This window comes from Microcaecilia unicolor, chromosome 1, assembly GCF_901765095.1.
Source record: "Microcaecilia unicolor chromosome 1, aMicUni1.1, whole genome shotgun sequence".
Lineage (NCBI taxonomy): Eukaryota > Metazoa > Chordata > Amphibia > Gymnophiona > Siphonopidae > Microcaecilia > Microcaecilia unicolor.
In genome coordinates, this window is record NC_044031.1 from 213,517,160 (window position 1) to 213,539,123 (window position 21,964).

Below are 21,964 nucleotides of genomic sequence, written 5' to 3' on the forward strand. Positions count from 1 at the left end.
GTGGAAACATAAAATATCCAAAACTACAAAAAACATATCCCAGTTCAAAAGAGAAAATATCTCAAAAATAGTCAAAACAACTATAATATCATTAAAAAAAAAAACAGGAAGGAAACGACTTATAGAGCTGTATCGAACCTAATGATCTGCTCTTCATTATTGGCAAGAAACTTCCATTTAATGCAATGTCCAAAATAATAACACCCTACAAGTTCAGTAATTTATTTATAGCAAGCACACTTATCTTAGATAACATCTTGCAAGCCAGCTTCTCAATTCCCCCAGGACCAATGTTGGCCAGCGTTTCACATAATCGCGTTTCTCACTGCTGCATCAGGGTCCAAAAAACTGGGGTTCTCTTCACAGCACTAAAACATTAAGCTGCTCACTCATAGTTCATTTAGACATGGAGCTCTTTGAGGCTTTTCCTTCCTGTTTTTTTTTTTTAATATTATAGTTGTTTTGACTGTTTTTGAGATATTTTCACTTTTGGAGGGAAACAAATTTTGCACATATTTGCCAGTTCATGAGGGGCCTCTTCTCAAAGTGGGTTGAGGCTCACCCCTGTGTTATAGTAGATATTATTATTATTATTATTATTATTAAATGTTGAAGGAATCTGTAAGTAGATATGGGATCCCAGACAGAGGTTCTAATCTCACTCCTCAGGTTATACAGCAAATATATACTGCATTATGGACTAAATTCTCCACACCTGAAATTTCAGAAGGAATCCAGGCCCAAGTATCAGCCTCCCTGTCTGGTATTGCTGACTGGATTTCTCACTGCCATCTGAAACTAAACATGACCAAGACTGAGCTTATCTTTCTCCCTAAACCAATCTCTCCTCTTTGCCCAGTCTTTCTCTCTGTGGATAACACTCTCATCCTCCCTGTCTCATCAGCTCGTAAGCTCTCTAAATCTCTGCATATATTCAACAGACTGCTAAAACCTGTCATTTCTTTATCTATTATATCACCAAAATTCATCCTTTCCTTTCTGAGCACACTACCAGAACCCTTATCCACACTTACCACCTCTTGCTTAGACTATTGCAATTTGCTTCTCACAAGTCTCCCACTAAGCCATCGTTCTTCCCTTCAATCTGTTCAAAGTTCTGCTGCACGACTTATATTCTGCCAGTGTCGCTATGCTCATATTAGCCCTCTCCTCAAGTCACCTCATTGGCTCCCTATCCATTTCTGCATACAGTTTAAACTCCTCTTATTGACTGACAAGTGCTTTCACTCTGCAGCTCCTCAGTACCTCTCCACTCTTATCACTCTCTACACTCCTCCCTGGGAACTCCATTTATTGGGTAAATCTCTCTTACCTGCATCCTTCTCCTCCACTGCTAACTCCAGACTCCGTTCCTTTTATCTTGCTGGACCATATGCTTGGAATAGACTTCCTGAGCCAGTACATCAAGCTCCACCTCTGGACATCTTCAAATCTAGGCTAAAATCCCCCCTTTTTGATGCTGTTTTTAACTCCTAATCCCACTCACATGTTCAGTACCTATGTTTTATCATTCCTACCTTAGTAATTCCCTTATCCCTTATTTGTCCTGTTTGTCCTAATTACATTGTAAGATCTGTCGAGCAGGGACTGTCTCTTCACGTTCAAGTGTATTGCGCTGCGTATGTCTAGTAGCGCTATAGAAATGATAAGTAGCAGCAGTAGTAGTAGGTCTACAAAATCCTGAGTAGTGTAGAGCGAGTAGAAGTGAATTGATTTTTTACTCATTCCAAAAGTATAAACACTAGGGGACACTCAAGGAAGTTGCATGGAAATACTTTTAAAACAAATAGGAGGAAATATTTTTTCACTCAACAAATAGTTAAGCTCTGGAACTCTTTGCCAGAGGATGTAGTAACAGCGGTTAGCATATCTAGGATTAAAAAAAGGTTTGGACAAGTTCCTGGAGGAAAAATCCATACTCTGTTATTGAGATGGACATGGGGAATCCTCTGCTTGCCCTGGGATTAGTAGCACAGAATGTTGCTAATTGGGTTTCAGTGGTGGATACTTGTGACCTTGATTGGCCACTGTTGGAAATAGGATACTAGGCTAGATGGACCCTTAGTCTGACCTAATATGGCTATTCTTATGTTCTTATACTTACTAAACCGCGCTAGTGATCCTGGCTCGGCCATGCCAACAAATCCCATTCACTTTGAATGGGCTTCATTGATATTGCTGAGTGGGAAGGAATTGCTACTGAGGTTTGGTAAAAGAGGCCTTAATTGCTTCGAACAGCCCAAGTAAACAATGTTACAATAGTCTATCTGCAACAGTACAAGTACTTGAACCAATTATGTAAATTAATATGTTGTAAAAAAATTTATGTATTTGTCTAAGTTCTCTTATTAAACAGAAAGGTTTCCTAGCCAAACTATTAATCAGGGAAACAAATTTTAAAGATTGATCAGTAAGTATTCCCAGAATTTTAAGTTCAGATGATAGCGCTTATGTATGATGGTCGATTGTAAAAGATGCCAAATTAGGGTCAGGGTTAGTAACAAACAGAAAAATATTTTTTTCAGTATTTAATTTTAGCGTAAAATATGACATCCATCTTTCTATATAACTTATACACTTTTGAATGATACCGGTTTCTGCATGTAGTGGGGAGCATAATGGAATTAAAACAGGTCTACCTTAGGAAGCCCTGGTGGTCTAGTGGCCTTTTTGGGGGCAGGAACAAACCCTACTCATTCCTGCCAGGTTTACAAGTTTATTGAGAACTTACTATACCACAAATCGGGAAAAACACCTATGCGGTTTACAATGCTAAAACGGGGATGTATAAATAGATAGAGGAGAGAGACATGGAGAAGAAAAAAGGAGAGAAAGAAGGGAGGGGAGATGAAGAAGCTTATTTTCAAAGCACTTAGACATACAAAGTACCTATGGTAGGAAAAGAAGAGAGAAGAAAAGTGAGACTGGAGGAGAGAGAGACAGAAACTGTGTTTGGTAGGACTCCTAGGGGAGGGACTCCTCATATCTAAGTTTACGCATCTGCAAACAGGTATATTTTCAATTGGGATTTGAAGCTCTGTAGAGAGCCGATGTGATGGAGATAAGAGGGGAGCACGTTCCAAAGGGTAGGGCCAACAACTGAAAAGCTGGAGTCATATATTATCTATCGAAAAGAGGGAATAGCTAAAAGGTTTTGTTTTGATGAATGAGGGGCTCTAGAAGGGGTATACAGTATTAGGAGATACACTAGGAAAACAGAGACCCGAGTTCCTGATTTTGAAAACTAAAAGGAGAATCTTATAAGTAATACTGTGAGGGAAGGGTAGCCAGTGTGCATTTTTAAGGAAGGGGGTGACGTAGTCAGAATTTCTTAAGCCTTTAAGCAATTTAATGGAAGCAGTGGTGTTCCTAGAGGGGCTGACACCCGGGGCGGATCGCCGATGTGCCCCGCCCCCGGGTGCAGTGCAACCCCCCCCACCCCAGCGAAAGAACCCCCCCCAGGTGCACGCTGCTGGGGGTTTGCCGCGCGCCGGTCAGCGTCGTTCGTTTCCATGCTCCCTCTGCCCCGGAACAGGTTACTTCCTGTTCCGGGGCAGAGGGAGCATGGAGACGAACGCTGACCGGTGTGCGGCACCCCCCAGCGGCGTGCAGCTGGGGCGGACCACCCCCCCCCCTTGGTACGCCACTGAATGGAAGTGTTTTGAGTTAGTTGAATGCAGTGAAGAGCTTTCTATCTGAGGCCTTTGTACAGTGTATTACAGTAGTCTATATTATTTAGTACATGGGAATGTATCATTTAGTCCAAAGGAAATTGTTATGATTCTGCTGGATAGGCAGGGGAATGTTTGGGACTCACTCCTGATTGGCTTGTCAGGGGCTGAGCCAGCAGACGTCAGAAGCCTGATCCATTTAAGCCTGCCTTTCCCCTGCAATCATTACTTTAGCATTGATTGCTTTGTTTGTTTGCTCAGCTGGAGCCAGCCTGCGCTTGGGTACTTGTGTTCACATTGGAGTTTAGCCTTTCTCCTCGTACTTGTTTATTCTGTGTGTGTGTGTGTGTGCTGGGTATTCTCAGCATGAGCCTGATTGCCTCACTTCCCCACACCTGGTTTGGTTTTCTCCTGCTCTAACGTTGTGCTGTCTTGGGTAAGTTTGTGCCGTGAGTCGTTTCAGTTTGTTTGTTTAGCTTTCTCTCTCTCTGTTCCCTTTGTTGTGCTGAGCTTCTGCTCTGCTCCCTGTGGTTCTGCCTCCCCCTGTCCTTGTATTTTGCTCCTGTTTGTTTGTTTTAGTTCTCTTTGTTTGCTGTATGTCTCCTGTTTCTGAGGAGCAGAATGCCTTTTCTGGTCTGTCTGTGTCAAGGCAGCTTCCCCTGTTTGCTCATCACTCCCCTTTATCCCTGTCTGCTGAGTAGCACTGTTCTGTTTATTCCTTTAGCAGTTCCCTTTTTCCCTTGGGTGTTGTGGGGCCAGCTTTGTGCATTCCTTAGGTAGTTCTCTCTTCCCATTGTGTGCTGTATAGTCAGCCTAGTGTGTTCCCTTGTGGGGCTTCCTGTATCTTTGTATGCTGTAAGTATAGCCTAGTTCCCTGTGTGCTGAATAGTTCAGCCTACAGAGTATTCCTATCAGGGGCATAGCCAGACATCCAATTTTGGGTGGGCCTGGACCCAAGGTGGGTGGGCAGAACTCCGCCCTGTCCCACAAGTGATTTGGTCTCTCCCTCTCTCGCCTGCATGCCATATGGTCTCTCAAACATCCCCCTCCCCCCATACCTTTTAAATAGCAGATTTTCACTGGCAGCAAGCAGCAAATAATACACACTGCTCATGTTGGTTCCACAGCCTTCCCTCTGATGCAACTTCCTGTTTCCGCATAGGTGGGAATACATCAGAGGGAAGGCTGGTATGCAGGAAGGACAGGAATTTTCAGCTGGTGGGCTTGGGAATACCTGCCAGACACTTCATAGGTGTGCTGCTACTGGGTGGGCCTGAGCCCACCCATGGCTACGCCACTGATTCCTACAGTTGGTTTCCTTTTTCCTTGAGTGCCTCATGGCACATCTTAGAATATTCTTTGAGTGGCTTCCCCTTTCCCTGTGTGCTGAATGGTTTAGCCTAGAGTGTAGTCCTATCGTTGGTTCCCTTTTTCCCTTGAGTGCTGTGTGGTTCAAGCCTAGAGTGTTTCTTTCTGGGGCTTCCTGTATTCTTGTTTGCCCTGTGGCACAGGCTTGTATACCTTTAGAGACTTCTGCCTCTCACCCTTTCCATAGGCGCCCTGTATAAGAGGCTTGGGGAGGCTAAGCCTCCCCAGCCCCAACTGCAATCTTTCCCGGACCCCACTGCCCCTCCTATCCTGTCTTATCCCATCTCTTTCTCCCCCTTTAATCCACCCACCTTTCAGCACAATATCTCTCCCGCTTGGTCTACGCTAATAAACATACATGGCAGAGGCATCTGACCGTGGCTCTCTGCCTGCCGCTACTGCTTCCTGTGCCGACCCAGAAGTTAACCTCAGAGGAGGCAAGAATGGCACAGGAAGCCCCATTCATCCATCCATGTCCTGCAATTCTCCTCTCTCCCCTGCCCTCCATCCATGTCCAGCAACTCTCCATTCTTCCCTGCCCTCTCCTCCATCCATATCCAGCAAATTTCCTCTCTCCCCTACCCCCTCCAGCCATGTCCAGCAATTCTCCTCTCCCCTGGCCTCCCCTCCTGTCCAGTGATCTCTTCTCTCCCCCTACCCACCCCTCCATGTCCAGTGATCTCGTCTGTCCCCCTGCCCTCCCCTCCTCTCCATGTCATTATCTCTTCTCTCCCCTGCCCTCTTCTCCATGTCCAGTGATCTCTTCTCTCCCCTGCCCTCCCATCCATGTCCAGCGATTCTCCCTGCCCTCCCTCAGCTCCCCAACAGCCCTCCTCTCCATTCCTTTCTACCCCCCCCCCCCACATGTTTAACCCTTTTATTTTCAGTGGCAGCGATGGCAGTGAAGAAAGCACTGCAGACTCGCCTCCAGCTTCTCCCTTCCCTCACACAGTGTCCAGCCTTCTGCGATTATGTATTTCCTGTTTCTGCGAGGGCAGGACGCTGTCTGAGGGAAGGGAGAAGCTGGAGGCAAGCCCACAGTGCTTTCTTCTTTACTGCCGTCACTGCCATTGAAAATAAAAGGGTTAAATACGCATGCGTGGGGTGGGGGAAGGAACGGAGAGGAAGGCTGTCGGTCGGGGAGCTGAAAGCAGGACGGGAGAGCTGCCTGCAGCGTTGCGCTGGCCCTGCGCTTGGGGGGCAATGCCCCCCTCACTACGCCCATGCCTGCATACCTTTTAAATAGCAGATTTTCACCGGCAGTGAGCAGCACCTAATACACATTGCTCATGTTGGCCCCACAGCCTTCCCTCTGATGCAACTTCCTGTTTCCACTTAGGCGGGAAGACATCAGAGGGAAGGCTGTGGGGCCGGTGCAAAATAGTATGTATCAGTCGCTGCTCGCTGCAGTTGAAGATCTGCTATTTACAAGGTATGCAGGAGGGAGGGACAGTTGTTGGGAGTTCTTGGCTGGTGTGGCTTGGGGATCCCTGCCAGCCACATCATAGGTGAGCTGCTACTGGATGGGTCTGAGCTCAAAGTGGGTTGGTCTGGGCCCACCCAGGCCCACACTTGGCTACACCACTGTACTAAGACACTGCTTGTTCCTGGGATAAGCAGCATGGAATCTTGCTACTCTTTGGGATTATGCCATGTTCTTATGGCCTGGATCGGACACTGTTGGAAGTAGGACACTGGGCTAGACGAACCTTCAATCTGAACCAGAATAGCAATTCTTATGTTCTTATATTTGTGGAATGGTTCACATTTCTGATGAACTCTGGAAAGTGTGAACACACTCTGGTCAGATCTTTTTCCAAATTCCATTCAGAGTTGTTATTTTGATCTCCTCCTCAGACTCAGCGATATGGTCAATAGTATAAATGATCTTGTACTATAGTCTCACCTAATTGTTGGCTTATCCTCTCCAGCAGTTTCTTTTATAAGCTGGCAAAATGTTTTCCACAGATAATGTGCATTGAGGGGGAAATTCTATATATATGGCGCCTAAAAAATCGGTGCTGACATCAGTGCCGACTAAGCGTATTCTATAATAGGTGCCTGGGGGGCGTCGTTCCGCAACCTCGACCTGGATAGCAGTCTCAATGATTCTGTTACATGGTTCCTCCTGATGAAGGAAACTATAAAATGCAGTCTTGCATTGAGGTCCTGGACAATTTAAAGGCAAAATGCTGAACTGAACTGATTTGGGTGGTTGCTTCGGTAGCCTTTTCCTTGCCTTGCATTGATTCCTCGCAAGCAAACAGCCACACAGTCCGTGAAGTGAATTTTGAATGTTGTGCTATTCAACACTTGATAACAGCTTTTGGGATACTCGAAGTATTGGATATGGCACTATGAAAACAGTATCGTCAAGTGTGTGACATGATTTACAGCCTTCAGAGAGTATTTTACTCAAGATTTGAACTAAGTGAGCACATCTGATTGGACTTTGAGTATAACGATAATTATGGTTATTGCAAGACAAATGTATATGGTATGGGTGGGTTGCCTGAGTGAGAGTACATGATTGGCGAGCAGAAGTGAGTTCCGAGGAAACTACTATGTTATTCATGAAATTTGGGCATATAAATCTGTAATAAATGCTATAAATAAAACATATATTATTTAGCTTTGGAGTACTTTAAGTGATTGTACTTTTGCCTAGATCTAGGCACCAATTATAGAATACGCTTAATTGATATTTCAGCACCTAAATCTATTCGCATCCATTTATTCCAATGAAAACATGGCATAAATCCCGACACATAGATTTAGGTGCACTGGGCCATATTCTATAACTAGGTACATAAATTTTGTAACGCCCACAAAATGCCCATTTGCCCCCTATAACCATGACCCTTTTTGCCTGTGTGCATTAGAAGTTTGGCACACATCGTTACAGAATACGCTTAGTGAGTTGTGCGCCTAAATTCTAATCAGTGCCAATTAGTGCTCATTATTGCTTGTTAAATTACACACATTGTTACAGATCGGCATAGATCTCTGGGCACGGTATTTAGAATCTGGGAGTGAATGTGGATGTTGTTGCTTGATTCATGGGTTGGATCAAGGCTGTTGTGTTTTTGGGGAGGTTCATGACCCCCACGTTATCATTCAGATACCCTAGGTTAACTGGGTGGCATGGGGCATTGTCTGTCAGGAGCAATAGATTGCCCTCAAGATTTTTCAATGCACAATAACATTCCATTGCAAGACAAACATGTTGAGCCCATTCCTGGAAAATGAAAATAAATGCCCAGGCTTTCCTGTTTGATCTCAAAAGTTACTGGTAAATGTGACCTTGCACAGCCTTTGTGGCCCTTGGAGTTTGAATGATGCTTCACTTTTAAATTGCTTGCAGCACCACCTCCCAGGAAAAGCGACAAGCTGTCTTTGGCAGCTTTAAAACCTGACACAGACTTTCTCCCCACAGTAAAATGGCTGTCTGGCATTTGCTTGGAAGACAGGACTGCCTCATCAACACTGAGACCTTGATATGTCCTTCCCCTCCCCTCTTTCTTCAGCATCTATATTTACACTGACTCTTTCAACACCCATGTTGATGTTGTGAAAACCATGAAGTCTTATAAATCTTTCATACCACCTTTTACTGGCAGTAAAAGCCTCCACTGCAGAGTTCTCTCTGTGCTCACACTGTAAGTCCTCAAACAGTAGGCCTACTACAGTTATACAATCAATGCCAGTCAGAGCTCAATCGCACATTACTGATCACTTACTTTACAAAAAGGATTTTTTAGTCTGTTACTTAATTTGGCAATGGTCTTATCCTGCCCTGCACAGCTTCCGGGGGTGGGGGGGGGGGGGGGGGGGTGTCGACACCAGGAAGATAGACTACAACCTGTCAGTGAAAAGAGAGGCTGGTGTGCAGACTTTCCCTATTTCATTGTGTGAAAACTGTACAGTACAACACATACCATAGTACAGAACTGCGTTAGCAAAAAAAAAAAAAAAAAAAAAAAGCAACACCCTTTTCAGTTTGTATGACTTGTGAGTGCCTTCTTTCTATAAACTGACTTAAAAATTCTATTTATTCCGATCTGAAAAGATGAAGGATGGATGGATATGTTTTGATATCTCTGGTTTAATGAGGCGTCCCTCCCGACAGAGTCGAGATGCCGTGTGGACGAATGGTTTCTAGTCACATGGAGAGATATGATTGGACCAGAGTCACGGCCCATCTGGCAAACACTCAACATGCTCCAGCACTTGCAAAGACAATAGGGATGGATGGGAGGGGGGAGGAGGGATAAACAATAAAGTTTGATGCTGTTGAATTGTTAGGTGGTTTAAGCACCGCACGTTTTACAAAATGTTCTGTTATACTGCAATTTTTATTGTGCATTATTAGTATTTCAGTATCAATAAAAAAGCTGAAACATAAAATCCAGAACTGACTGCTTTGCTTTGCAGACACTGAAATGCACAGCAGAGCAGTACAATTTATGGCAAGAGCCAAAACACATAGAGCCCACACTCACTGATCATCAATGCTCCATACATCCACTCCTAACCCTCATCCCCCGTAATTCCACATCACTCATACATCTGCTCACAGGAATATGTACACCATATATCTCTGTGTCTTAGCACTGCCCTTTAAGCTTCCCATTGTCTCTTTCCAACGTTTCAATGTTGATGTCCCATTGTCATATTCTTAATGATACTTTGATGGTTTCACAAAACTTGTACAATGTAACCTATAACCAAGTTGTAACAAATGTATTTCCATTATTCATATCTTATTGTAAGCCACACTGAGCCCGCAAAGAGGTGGGAAAATGTGGGATAGAAATGCAATAAATAAATAAATACTATACAGTGTAAAGACCCATGATTCAGCGGAGCTCCCTTCAATATTAAATATGACTCCTCGATTCTTCTCCCTATGCACTGTACCCCCACCCCCACCCCACCCCTTCTCCAGAGATCTGCTGCTGGTACTGCCTCCATAATAATTTTGCTTTCTACCTGCATAACTTCGAGTGGGTTTGAGCTGTTTGCTGCATAAACGTCCCACACTATTCAGGCAATGGTGTGGTTTAAGCTTACTAAAAACTATGTGTATCTTTGCAGTGCTTCCTTTGTTTGGCTGTGAGGTAAAATAGATAAAATAGCTGCTCTAGAGTTTGTGCTGCCAGAAAATATCTGCAGAAAGTATGGTGAGAGAGCAGGACCAGTGTAAATTTCTCTAGGTGAACCATCAGGTTTATGTCACCAACTCTCCCCCTTCAGTTAACTTACAGGCCCCTACTCCTAACCCCTGAGATTCTGATAATTAAATTCATCGTAAGTACATAAGTAATGTATTGCCACACTGGGACAGACCAAAGGTCCATCAAGCCAAGCATCCTGTTTCCAAAAGTGGCCAATCCAGGTCACAAATACCTGGCAAGATCCCAAAAAAGTTCAATACATTTTATGCTGCTTATCCCAGAAATAAGCAGTGGATTTACCCCAAGTCAATTTAATAATGGTCTATGGCCTTTTCCTTTAGGAAGCCATCCAGACCTTTTTTAAACCCCGCCTTTACCACATTCTCTGGCAATGAATTCCAGAGTTTAATTACACATTGAGTGAAGAAAAACTTTCTCCGATTCGTATTAAATTTACTACTTTGTAGCTTCATCGCTTGTCCCCTAGTCCTAGTATTTTTGGAAAGAGTAAACAGTAAATCAATAAAGATCATCCCAACAACTCAACCCCTCCCACAACAATCCTGTAAATACACATTTTTAAATCAGAAACTTTGCTTTGATTGTACTTCTGTGTAATGAAGGCAGTTTCCAAAAGTCATTTATCTAGGTACATTAGCTATTGGAAACCTGCCCACTGGCCCTGTAAGTCGAAAAATGGGCTGATGGTTCTATGAGTTTTTGTGACGTAGCCAGGAGTAGGCCTGGGAGAGAAAGGGCCGACCCAGCAGCAGCGCATGTCATTGGCACTGATGCCAGGGATCCCCAAGCCCCACCAGCTGAAGACCTCCGCTGCGGAGTTCCCCAGACCTTCTGAGCAGCAGTATGCATCATGTTGCATGAACTGAGTGAGCTCAGGGGTGCCAGTGATAGCAGCTAGAAGTGGACCGCTAACTTCCCCACTGCTTTGATGGCCCTGGGGCTCTGCAGAGAACTTCTTCAACAGGAGGACCTTTGGGGATCCCTACAAGCCAAGGCATTTCTAACATGGGGGGGGGGGGGGGCTGCAAAGAGAAAATGAATGGACTCCATACTCTACCCTTAGGCCCCCAAAAATTGACTTCTGGCCATGTCTTTGCTTTGAGAACCTTGTACTGTGCATTGAATGCAGCTGTATTTTACTTCCCCTCCTCCCCTGAGGCATTCTAGGTGACCATCTAGTCTTGCCTACCAGATAAGTCAGCTCTGGAAGAGAGATAGTTTGAAGGGAATGCAGGTGAGAGGGGATAAGGGAGGGTGAATAATGGGAATGGCATAGTGATTGGCTGGGATGAGGCTGGAGCAGAGTGTGCATTTTATATATCGATCATTTTTATTGATGGTACATAACAGGACACCAACACATGTGCCAATTAACAGGTATCAAGTTCAACACGTTTAAACCATCATAACATTCCCCCCCCCCCCCCCCCCACACACACTTTTTCCCCACTAGAGTGTGCATTTTAAAAGAGGTGCTGGGGAGAAAATGTGTGGTGGTGATGAGGAAGGAAATGGGCTTAGTGCAAGTGAGGTTGTGGGGGCGAGGATTGTTTTACTTACATCAGGCACTATGGATGTGCTCGATCATTGTACAACCAGGCTGAACTCTCCAGGCTAACATTGTTACTGGAGAGGTTCCCCCACCCCTTTGCTGAAGGCTTTAGTTGAGTTTTCACATTCGTTTCAACCAAAATTGCCCCCCCCCCTCAACTTAAGTATTGAGGTGTGGTAGCCCTGTTAGTCCACTCTTAAAGGTTATCAATAGAAATCTCACCATCATACACACAAAACCTCTGCTAACACATATGTCTATTCTTTTCTACTTCCATTACCATGTATCTCTCCACCATGCACCAATACCTGTTGTAAAACCAAATGTAAATTATTTTCTATGTTCAGCATCCACGGTGAATTGTAAGCCACATTGAGCCTGCAAAAAGGTGGGATAATGTGGGATACAAATGCTATAAAATAAATAAATAAATAAATAAATAAAATCAAACAGAATAAAACATGGAAAAGAAAATAAGATGATACCTTTTTTATTGGACATAACTTAATACATTTCTTGATTAGCTTTCGAAGGTTGTCCTTCTTCGTCACATCGGAAATAAGCAAATGCGTTAGCAGATAGTATATATAAGAGAAACATCAAAGTAATATATATATTCTGAATCTGTAGTAGTGTATATAACCCATTAGTCCGGTTGTTTTGTATGATCCCTCCTCCCCACCACCATTCCTTGCATTTTGGGACGGGGGGAGGGCTTGATCGCTGCACAATAAAAAGCACCGCGTGCAGCGCCGGCCTTGTGTGTACAGTCAGCAGCCACCTGACCAAACACACTTCCTCCGGCAGCTTCGCTTTTCGTCGCTGTAAAAGAGAAAGAAAGCAAGACCGAAAGGCAGATGCCCGCACAAGTCACCGGCTGCACCACGGGTAGGGTCGGCGACAGACTCCCCCTTCCGATCCTCCTCCCCCGATCTCAGGGATGGTGCCTACCGCTCCCCGGTACTTGCTGCTGCTGCTGCTCCTCCTGCAAGGCAGCTCCTCTGCAGCCCTCCCCGCTAATGGCCGCACGACCGGCACCCGGAAAGCAGCCGGTGATACGGGAGAAGGGCTGCCCAGTGCCGTTACCTGTACGGGTAGGTACAGCTCAGTGCTAGGAGGCGCTTTCGGGAACGCGCGGCGAGCACGTGCGCCCTCCCACCTGTCATTTTCAGCTCCAAAAGTTCACATCAGTGGGCTGCTTAACCCTTCCTGCAGCAATGGGCAGTTTCCTGGAGAACTAGCTATTGAGATGTGGATAATTAGACTAAAAAATACTACCGTCCTAGAATGATTCTGGGAAAACGCATAATTGGACTGATAATAGCCGAATCTACAGCCTCCAAGTTTGCCTGATAATACATAATGGGCCACATTCTATATTAGGCAATAAAAAATCTGCTTGGTAAAGATTTCCGCCTAAGCGTATTCTATGACATGGTATATAGAATATGCTTAGGCTACAATCCTAGCACCTAAAACTACATGCCTCCATTTAGGCCAATGAAAACATGGCCTAAATCCCTGCAGGTACATTTACACACACACAGGGCCATATTCTATAACTGCGTGTGTAAATTTTGGAACACCTACAAAATGCCATTTTCCTGCCCATTGCCATGCGCCTTTTGAACTGCATACACTAGAATGTAGGCGCAGTTCATTACAGCATATGCTTAGAAAGTTGTGCACTTAAATTCTAATTATTGCCAATTAGTGTTCATTATTGCTTAAGTGTTGTTATCAATGCTGATTAGCTTGTTAAGCCAATTAAGTTACAGTACATGCGTTGTTAAGGAATATGCCTAGATTTTGGTGAGGATCTCTAGGCACTCTATATAGAATTTGGGGGAATACCCTTATGCTCTGGTGAAGGTGGGATATTTACAAGGCAGTTACTAGAGCGAGAATGACACTTGTGCAGAATATTTCTGAGTGGGAGTTGGTAAAAGGAAGCTTGCTCTCCAGCGCTTAGAACGCCTTTAAACTTTGAAGCCTTGCGGTGTGGTTCCCTGAAGAAGCAGTGCTAAATGGGACCGCACTTGAATTACTATACAAGCTGGAACCTACCATTCTAGATGCAACTGGACATGGAGCTAAGATAAGTCCCAATAATTTCATCTGATACTTAAGGACGTTGATACATTGACATGTAAGGGCGTTTGATTAAGAAGTTCTTTTTTTGTTCTTGTTGGATGGAAAAACTCAAACTTAATTGCAAAAAAAGAAAGAAAGGGTATTTTTTTGGTTGATGATTACTTTTTACACTGTGTTTAATTGACAAACGTGTTCACACCGCAGTTTGATGAGACTTTTTCTCTTTAACATATATAGACACTCTTCACTGCATGTGTGTTTTTTTTGAGACTATCAAGATTAGCAAGCAGTGGAATTGATCTGTGTTGATTATTACAGAATATTTTGCTTAGTCACTGTACTGTATAGGCATTTGCAGTATGGAGTCCCTTCAGTAGCATCCTGGGAAATGCAGTTCAAAGTAGTCTTCGTTATTGACATGCGACCGGCAAAGTTATATTCCCCATGATGCTTGGCACTGTAGAGCAGATAATGAATATTTTGTATCTTTTTGAAATGTAGGAAAACTGTGAATGTAGTTTTATTTTTTTTTCCAGCAGGCATTTGGGGCTATATTTTAGGGATCCTTTTAATAGGCATCGGTTAAAAACTAACATGTATTTTTAGCATGCCAAAATGCAGTACCGCGGGGCGTGCTCTGATTACACTTTATATTTTTTAGCGCTAGGGGCATGCTAAGCGCTACTTGGTTTGCTGCATACCAACCAATTAGCACATGGTTAGCACGTGAGCCCTTTCTGCCTACTAAATAGGTGTCGTATGGGCTCATGCACTAATAGCCATTAATAGGAAAAATGGAAATGTGGCCATTTTACAGCCACATTAAAAGTGGCCCAAGCACTCAAGGAGACCCATGTGCTGGTCATAGCGCAGGCCACCTTTTAGCATAGCTTAGTAAAAGGGCCCCTTAGTTTATTGTATTTGTATTAATTTAAAACATTTATAACCTGTACTTATCACAGCTCAAGATGGGGAGTAAAAAAACATAATAATTACAATAAAAACAACACAATACAAAACAAAGATAATAATTTAAAAGTATAAAAGCAATAGATTAAAAAAAAAAACAAAACCAAAGTACTTTCCATCAGAAAGTATATTATCCTGCTTATAACTGAACGAGAAAAACGCCCAAGTTCCGACCTAAATCGGGAGATGGACGTTTATCTCACAAAAACGAATAACACGGTATAATTGAAAGCCAAACTTGGACGTTTTCAACTGCACTCCATCGCAGAAGCGTACAAAGTTGACAGGGGCATGTCGGAGGCGTGGTGAAGGCGGGACTGGGGCATGGTTATCACCCGAACAGAGATGGGCGCCTTTCGCCGATAATGGAAAAAAACTATGCGTTTGTAGCTAGAATTTAGGGCACTTTTCCTGGACCCTGTTTTTTCACGAATAAGGCCCCAAAAAGTGCCCTAAATGATCAGATTACCACCAGAGGGAATCGGGGATGACCTCCCCTGACTCCCCCAGTGGTCACTAACCCCCTCCCACCACAAAAAAATGATGTTTCACAACTTTTTATTTTCACCCTCAAATGTCATACCCACCTCCCTGGCAGCGGTATGCAGGTCCCTGGAGCAGTTGTTAGGGGGTGCAGTGGACTTCAGGCAGGTGGACCCAGGCCCATCCCCCCCTACCTGTTACAATTGTGCTGCTTAATGCTTAGTCGTCCAACCCCCCCCCAAACCCACTGTACCCACATGTAGGTGCCCCCCTTCACCCCATAGGGCTATAGTAATGGTGTAGACTTGTGGGCAGTGGGTTTTGAGGGGGATTTGGGGGGCTCAACACACAAGGGAAGGGTGCTATGCACCTGGGAGCTCTTTTACCTTTTTTTTTTTTTTTTTTGTAAAAGTGCCCCCTAGGGTGCCCGGTTGGTGTCCTGGCATGTGAGGGGGACCAGTGCACTACGAATCCTGTCCCCTCCCACGAACAAATGCCTTGGATTTATTCGTTTTTGAGCTGGGCGCTTTCATTTTCCATTATCGCTGAAAAGCAAAAATGCCCAGCTCACAAATTGTCAAATAAAACATGGACGTCTATTTTTTTCGAAAATACGGTTCGGTCCACCCCTTCACGGACCCGTTCTCGGAGATAAACGCCCATGGAGATAGACGTTTTCGTTCGATTATGCCCCTCCACGTCTTTTTTATTTTTTATAATATTTCTAGTGTTCTATTGTGAGCCGCTATGGATTGGCATTAGCTGAAAGTCATTTCAAAGTTTTTCAACCAACTTAAAATTGTATTTACTTAAAATGTAGAGAGGGGTCAATATTCAGCAGGACTTAACCAGGTAGGAACAGCTCTCAGCTGGATAAGTCCCACTCACTGGATCCATACCTGGATTTTCAGTGACATCTGGAAAATGCCACAGAAAATCTGGACAGACTGCTTAAGCACTATTGAGGTAACGCAGAGGTGGTCTGGGAGAGCAGCCAGGGTGGAGCTGGCATTTACCCAGTTAGTCCACTAACCAGGTAACTGCCCAGATAAAATTAGGACAGTAAAAAGGCTAATTAACAATTTTATTTATTCATTTAGAACCTTTTTTGTCCTGCCTATTACTAATTAACTAGTAAAAAAAGGCCCGTTTCTTAACGCAATGAAACGGGCGCTGGCAATGTAATGAGTTCCTGCCATTAATGTTTCCACGGATGTATTCTGAATCTAATTGTTGTTTTCATGTGTAAGATTTCTTTATATACAATATTTTTTGTGTAAACTGTGTTACAATGTGGTAAAAGTTTTCCTTGTTCAGGCCCTTCAATCAGTTTAACAATCACATCAGAAGAGCTCCTTACTCGTGAGAATGCAACATACAGTTGCCCATGTGAGAGACTGAGAGTGACAGTGTGTTTTACAGACAGTGTAAGAGAGAGATACACAGAGTGATTGAGTGTGTATGTGTGTGATGTCTGTGTGTGTGTGTGATGTGTGTGAGTGACAAAGTGATTAAATGTTTGTCTTCCCTTCCGTTCTGTGCACTTGCCTCCACTGATGTTCGTACCTCCCTGTATATGATTGTTTGTTAGAGATTCAATCCACTCCACTTCCCTCCTCCAAGTTACGTTCTGTCTGATTGGTTCTTCGTTCCTGTGACGTCGCGTTTGTTTGCTTGGCAACTATGCAGCATTTTGTTTCCTTGACGTGAGGGCGGGGACAGTGAGAGCCAATGAAATGCTGAACTACAGACTTACGAACTCTGCACTGTCACAGTGCCACGGAGTCAGCTTCAGAATGTTGGAGGTGCTTTTTATTATATAGGATATTCATGCCAAAAATTTGCGGGCACTTGGTTTCCAATTCATGTAGATTTCTCTCATGAGTATTCAGTGTAGATATTCTAAGATCTTGACTGGTTTGGCAAGTGCTGGATCACTGATATGTTAAACTTCTTTTCATCATTAGGTGAATCTTACAGTGGGAACCAAGGGCAGAATCATTTGGGCAGCCGGGCAGTGCCCGAGGGCCCAGAGGCTCTCTCCAACCCACTGCTGCCACCGTTGTTGCTGCACACTACAGCCCCCCCAAGCCTCAGTGAGCCCTCCACGGTCTCACCTTGAAGAGCCCTGGTGGATTAGTAACCTCTGTGGGGGCAGGAAAGAACAATACTCTTTCATTTCCGCTGCCTTTATTCTGCCCGGCATCTCCGTGTTCTAAAAATGGCTGCTGAGACTCCCTGTGGAAGTCTCGTGAGACTGTCAAGACCCATGAGATTACTGCAGGAAGTCTCGGCACCCATTTTGGAAACACGGCGGTGCCAGCAGAGTAGTGGTAGTGGGCAGGAAAGAGTGGGGTTTTTTCCTGCCCCTGAAGAATCCACTTTACCACCAGGGCCCTTCAAGGCAGAACCAAGAAGAGCCCACTGAGGCTTGGGGGACTGTAGTGTGTGGGAGGGGGCAGCGGCAGTTCAGCGGTGGGGGGGATTCCGGCAGTGTAGCGATGGCAGTGAGTGGGCAGTGGTCAAGGGGGGCCCAATGACCTTTACTGCCTGGGGGCCCAGGTCACTGTCAGTCCACCCCTGGTGGGAAGTTCCCAGTGAACAGAAGAACAGGAACCCCTGGATGCTCAATAAAGTGCAAGCTTTTATATCATCGATTGTTCCCTCTTCTTTCCGTCGCCTTTGCTGTGCTTGTTGTGTATGGGAACTTCCCAGTGCCAGGCCTGATGCATACATTATTTGTAAAAGTTCCTCAGGAGATTGATTTTCAAAATTGTGCCAACAGCTACTGGAAAATTGTTAATCCTGTGTGCTGATAAAAGCACATGCATTCAAAGTTCTTGCTAAACAGCTTTGAGCTATGCGGGAGTTTTCTGGTGTTCCTGCCAGTGGGGAGAGGTGCAATGATATTGCGCTTGGAATTGTGAGGGACGGACAGTAGTGCTGGCAGAAGACTTCCACGCAACTCAAAACTGCTGAGTGGAAATGTTGCATACATTGTGAAACATCACGGAGAAGAAGGAGTGAGGTCCCAAAAAAATAAGTCCAAAGAGACCCAAGGTCCATAAAAACAAGTCCAAGGTACTTCCTGTACATTGTGAAACAACAGGCAAGCTCTTACCCACACTCAGTGGAGGCCTTTCCAAGGGCGGAGTTAGAGGAGGAATTGCTGCAACATGTGTAGCTTTATCTTTTGAAAGCTGTAAGTGCTGTTTTACACAGAAAAAGTAACCGGGGGGGTTACAGGGTTATTTCAATATCTTTATTTGACACTGTGAATGTATGAGATGTGCACTAAGCCACCTGTACTTCAAGGCACCTTTTACTAAAGTGTGTTAAGTTAAGCATATAGAGGGGGATTGTAACAACAGGGCACTTGTGACCTGGATTGACCACTGTTGGAAACAGGATACTGTGCTAGATGGACCATTGGTCTGAGCCAGTATGGCTACTCTTATGTTCTATTTGGAGCCTGTTCTGTAAAGGAATTTAGGCATTTCTTTATAGAAAACTAGCCCAGCATAGCAACTACATAAGCACCGCCATACTGGGAAAAGATCAAGGGTCCATCAAGCCCAGCATCATGCCTCCGACAGTGGCCAATCCAGGCTTCAAGAACCCGGCAAAACCCATTAAAAAAATAATTTTTAATAATGTTCAATGGACTTTTCCCTCAGGAATCTGTCCAAACCCCCCTTAAACTCTGTAAGGCCAGCTGCTGTCACTACATTTTCCGGCAATGAGTTCCAGAGTCCAACTACACGCTGAGTAAAGAAAAACTTTCTCCTGTTTGTTTTAAATCTGCCATATTCTAGCTTTATCTTGTGTCCCCTGGTTCTATTGTGGTTTGAAAGGGTAAACAGACGCTTTACATCTGTCCGCTCTACTCCGCTCATTATCTTGTAGACTTCTATCATATCACCCCTCAGCTGCCTTTTCTCCAAGCTGAAGAGCCCTAACCTTCTCAGCCTTTCCTCATAAGGAAGTCGTTCCATCCCTTTTATCATTTTCATCGCCCTTCTCTGCACCTTCTCCAATTCCTTTATATCTCTTTTGTGTATATTTTAGGCGCAACCACGTACACCATCCATGCAGCTGGTGTGAATTCTCACAGCTAGATTGTGTGTAATTTTGTGCCCACCCATGCTTGCCTGACTGCATTCTATCTTATCTATCTATATGTTTCCTCTTTGCTCACACCCTATGCTGTCTATTAAAATGTTTAATTACATATTGTGTTGATATTGTAAGTAGTACACTATGCTGTTCCTTCTATTGTTATTTAAATATTTTTATTGCTGTAATTGTCTCTTGCTTAAGTTTACATCGCCTTTATTTTGAATTCCTTCAAAAAGGCAGTAAATAAATCCTAATAAATAAAACATGCATGCTCACCTTCAAACTGTGCACTATTGCTTTTCAGTGCCGTTTTCTAGAATAGCCCGGAGCTGGAATATTGACATTTACTGCATATGTGTACACTTATGCACGTATCTGCTGATATTCTGATCAGTTCCATGCATTCATAGTGCCTGCATGTTGGCACCCTCATTATAAAATAACCCCGTTAGCACATGAATTAGTACGCTGTAACTGTTAACACACCGCTGCGCTAACAGCTATTGCACTGGCTTGGCACTTACCACATATTAATTCACCTGCAGCTTGCAGTTAGCATGAACTACCTTAACACGTATTAACTATTACTAGCCCAGAGGAGTGGCCTAGTGGTTAGAGCACCAGTCTTGCAATCCAGAGGTGGCCGGTTCAAATCCCGCTGCTGCTCTTTGTGATCTTGGGCAAGTCACTTAACCCTCCATTGCCTCAGTTACAAAATTAGATTGTGAGCCCTCCTGGGACAGAGAAATATCCAGAGTACCTGAATGTAACTCACAATGAGCTACTACTGAAAAAGGTAACCCTAGTGACAATGGCTTGCCCTCCATTCTCATCTCACACAGAGTTAAACAAAGGAAACACTGCAAAGATACATTAAAAGCTCATCACAGGAAACTGATGTAGATGTCACAACTGACTTCAGTGGTGCCACTTCCTCCATCAGATGATATAGCCTGTTCTAGGAACACCTTGTCCTTGAAACCAAAGAGAAAGAAGGAGGAAATGGCAAATGCTGGTAGATTTGTAACATACATAGTAGATGACGGCAGAAAAAGACCTGCATGGTTCATCCAGTCTGCCCAACAAGATAAACTCATATGTGCTACTTTTTGTGTATACTTTACCTTGATTTGTATCTGCCATTGTCAGGGCACAGACCGTAGAAGTCTGCCTAGCACTAGCCTCGCTTCCCAACCACCAGCCCTGCCTCCCCCAACCGGCTCTGCCACCCAATCTCAGCTAAGCTTCTGAGAATCCCTTCCTTCTGAACAGGATTGTAGTTGCTGGATGGAACTCCTAGGCCATCTCCAAACCCATATGTAAATCTGTGGTAGAGATCCTTTTCAAACTGAGAGAGTGTCAAAGGCTCAAAGATGAGTGAGACCATGATCCTTTGAGAAAGGATAAGCACTGTAGGATTTATCAGATATGAGGTCTCAGGGCTTTCACAAGGGGCTCATAAGCAGGGCGACTGCCCTGGGCACCAAGGCATGGGAAGTATCCACTGCCCTTTTGAATCACAGCAACAGTTAATGAAGCTTCTCCCTTCCTAGACACAAGAGATACAGAAAGGGAGGGGAATAAAGAGGCTAGCAGGATAAGGAGAGAAAAAGACAAGACACGTAAGAATGCAAACCAATCATACGCATGGATTTCGGTCCTTTTCAACATTTTATTTTATTATGTTGGTATCATTGCCTCTGTGCTGTCACTGCAGTAGTGTAAATCACTCTGCTTCCCTGGATGGCTGGCTGGCTGGGTTCGTAACAGATGAGCTGAAGTCAGCTTGCCTCCAGCGTTCTCTTCCTTCTCAGTGTCCCGCCCTCGCGGAAAGATGAAATGACATCAGAGGAGGGCGGGACACTGAGAGGGAAGGCTGGAGGCAACGTGAGCCGAGCCTGCCGCCACTGCAACCTGAGGTAACATGAATGGCATAAAGGCAGGGTGGCAGGAAGGAGGAGGGGAGAATCACTGGACATGGATGGGAGGGGAGGGGAGAGTCACTGGCCATGGAGGGGAGGAGAGAATCGCTGGACATAGATGGGATGGCAGGGCAGAGGAGAATTGCTGGACATGGATGGGATGGGAGAATCGCTGAACATGGATGGGAGGGCAGGGCAGAGGAGAATCGCTGGACATGGATGGGAGGGGAGGGCAGAGGAGAATCGCTGGACTTGGAGGGGAGGGCAGGCCAGAGGAGAATCGCTGGACATGGATGAGAGGGGAGAATCGCTGGACATGGAGGGGAGGACAGGGGAGTGAGGAGAAATCGCTTAGATGAGAGCCTTCCTAGGGCCTGTTTCATTTTTCACGAAACGGGCTTTGTTGCTTGTTGATATTCACTCAAGGTTTAAAGTTGATTATAGTCTTATGAAGTTATTGCGCTCCCCAGACAGACTGATTCACTTGCATAGTGTCTTCACCCTGATAGAAAACCACTGAAACAAGTGGAGAAAACATTTGGAACATGGCTCATGAAATTCTTTCCA

General features: G+C 44.6%; 1 protein-coding gene across 1 annotated transcript in view; it reads left to right on the forward strand.

Annotated features, from left to right (window-relative positions):
- The first annotated feature begins 12,421 nt into the window (after positions 1-12,421).
- Positions 12,422-21,964, forward strand: part of AOAH (acyloxyacyl hydrolase) — a 213,672-nt gene continuing 204,129 nt past the window's right edge. Inside the window, exon 1 of the mRNA XM_030204112.1 lies at positions 12,422-12,904. Within this exon, the coding sequence (XP_030059972.1) occupies positions 12,751-12,904 (154 nt within the window). The 5' untranslated portion in view covers positions 12,422-12,750. The remainder of the gene's footprint in view (positions 12,905-21,964) is intronic.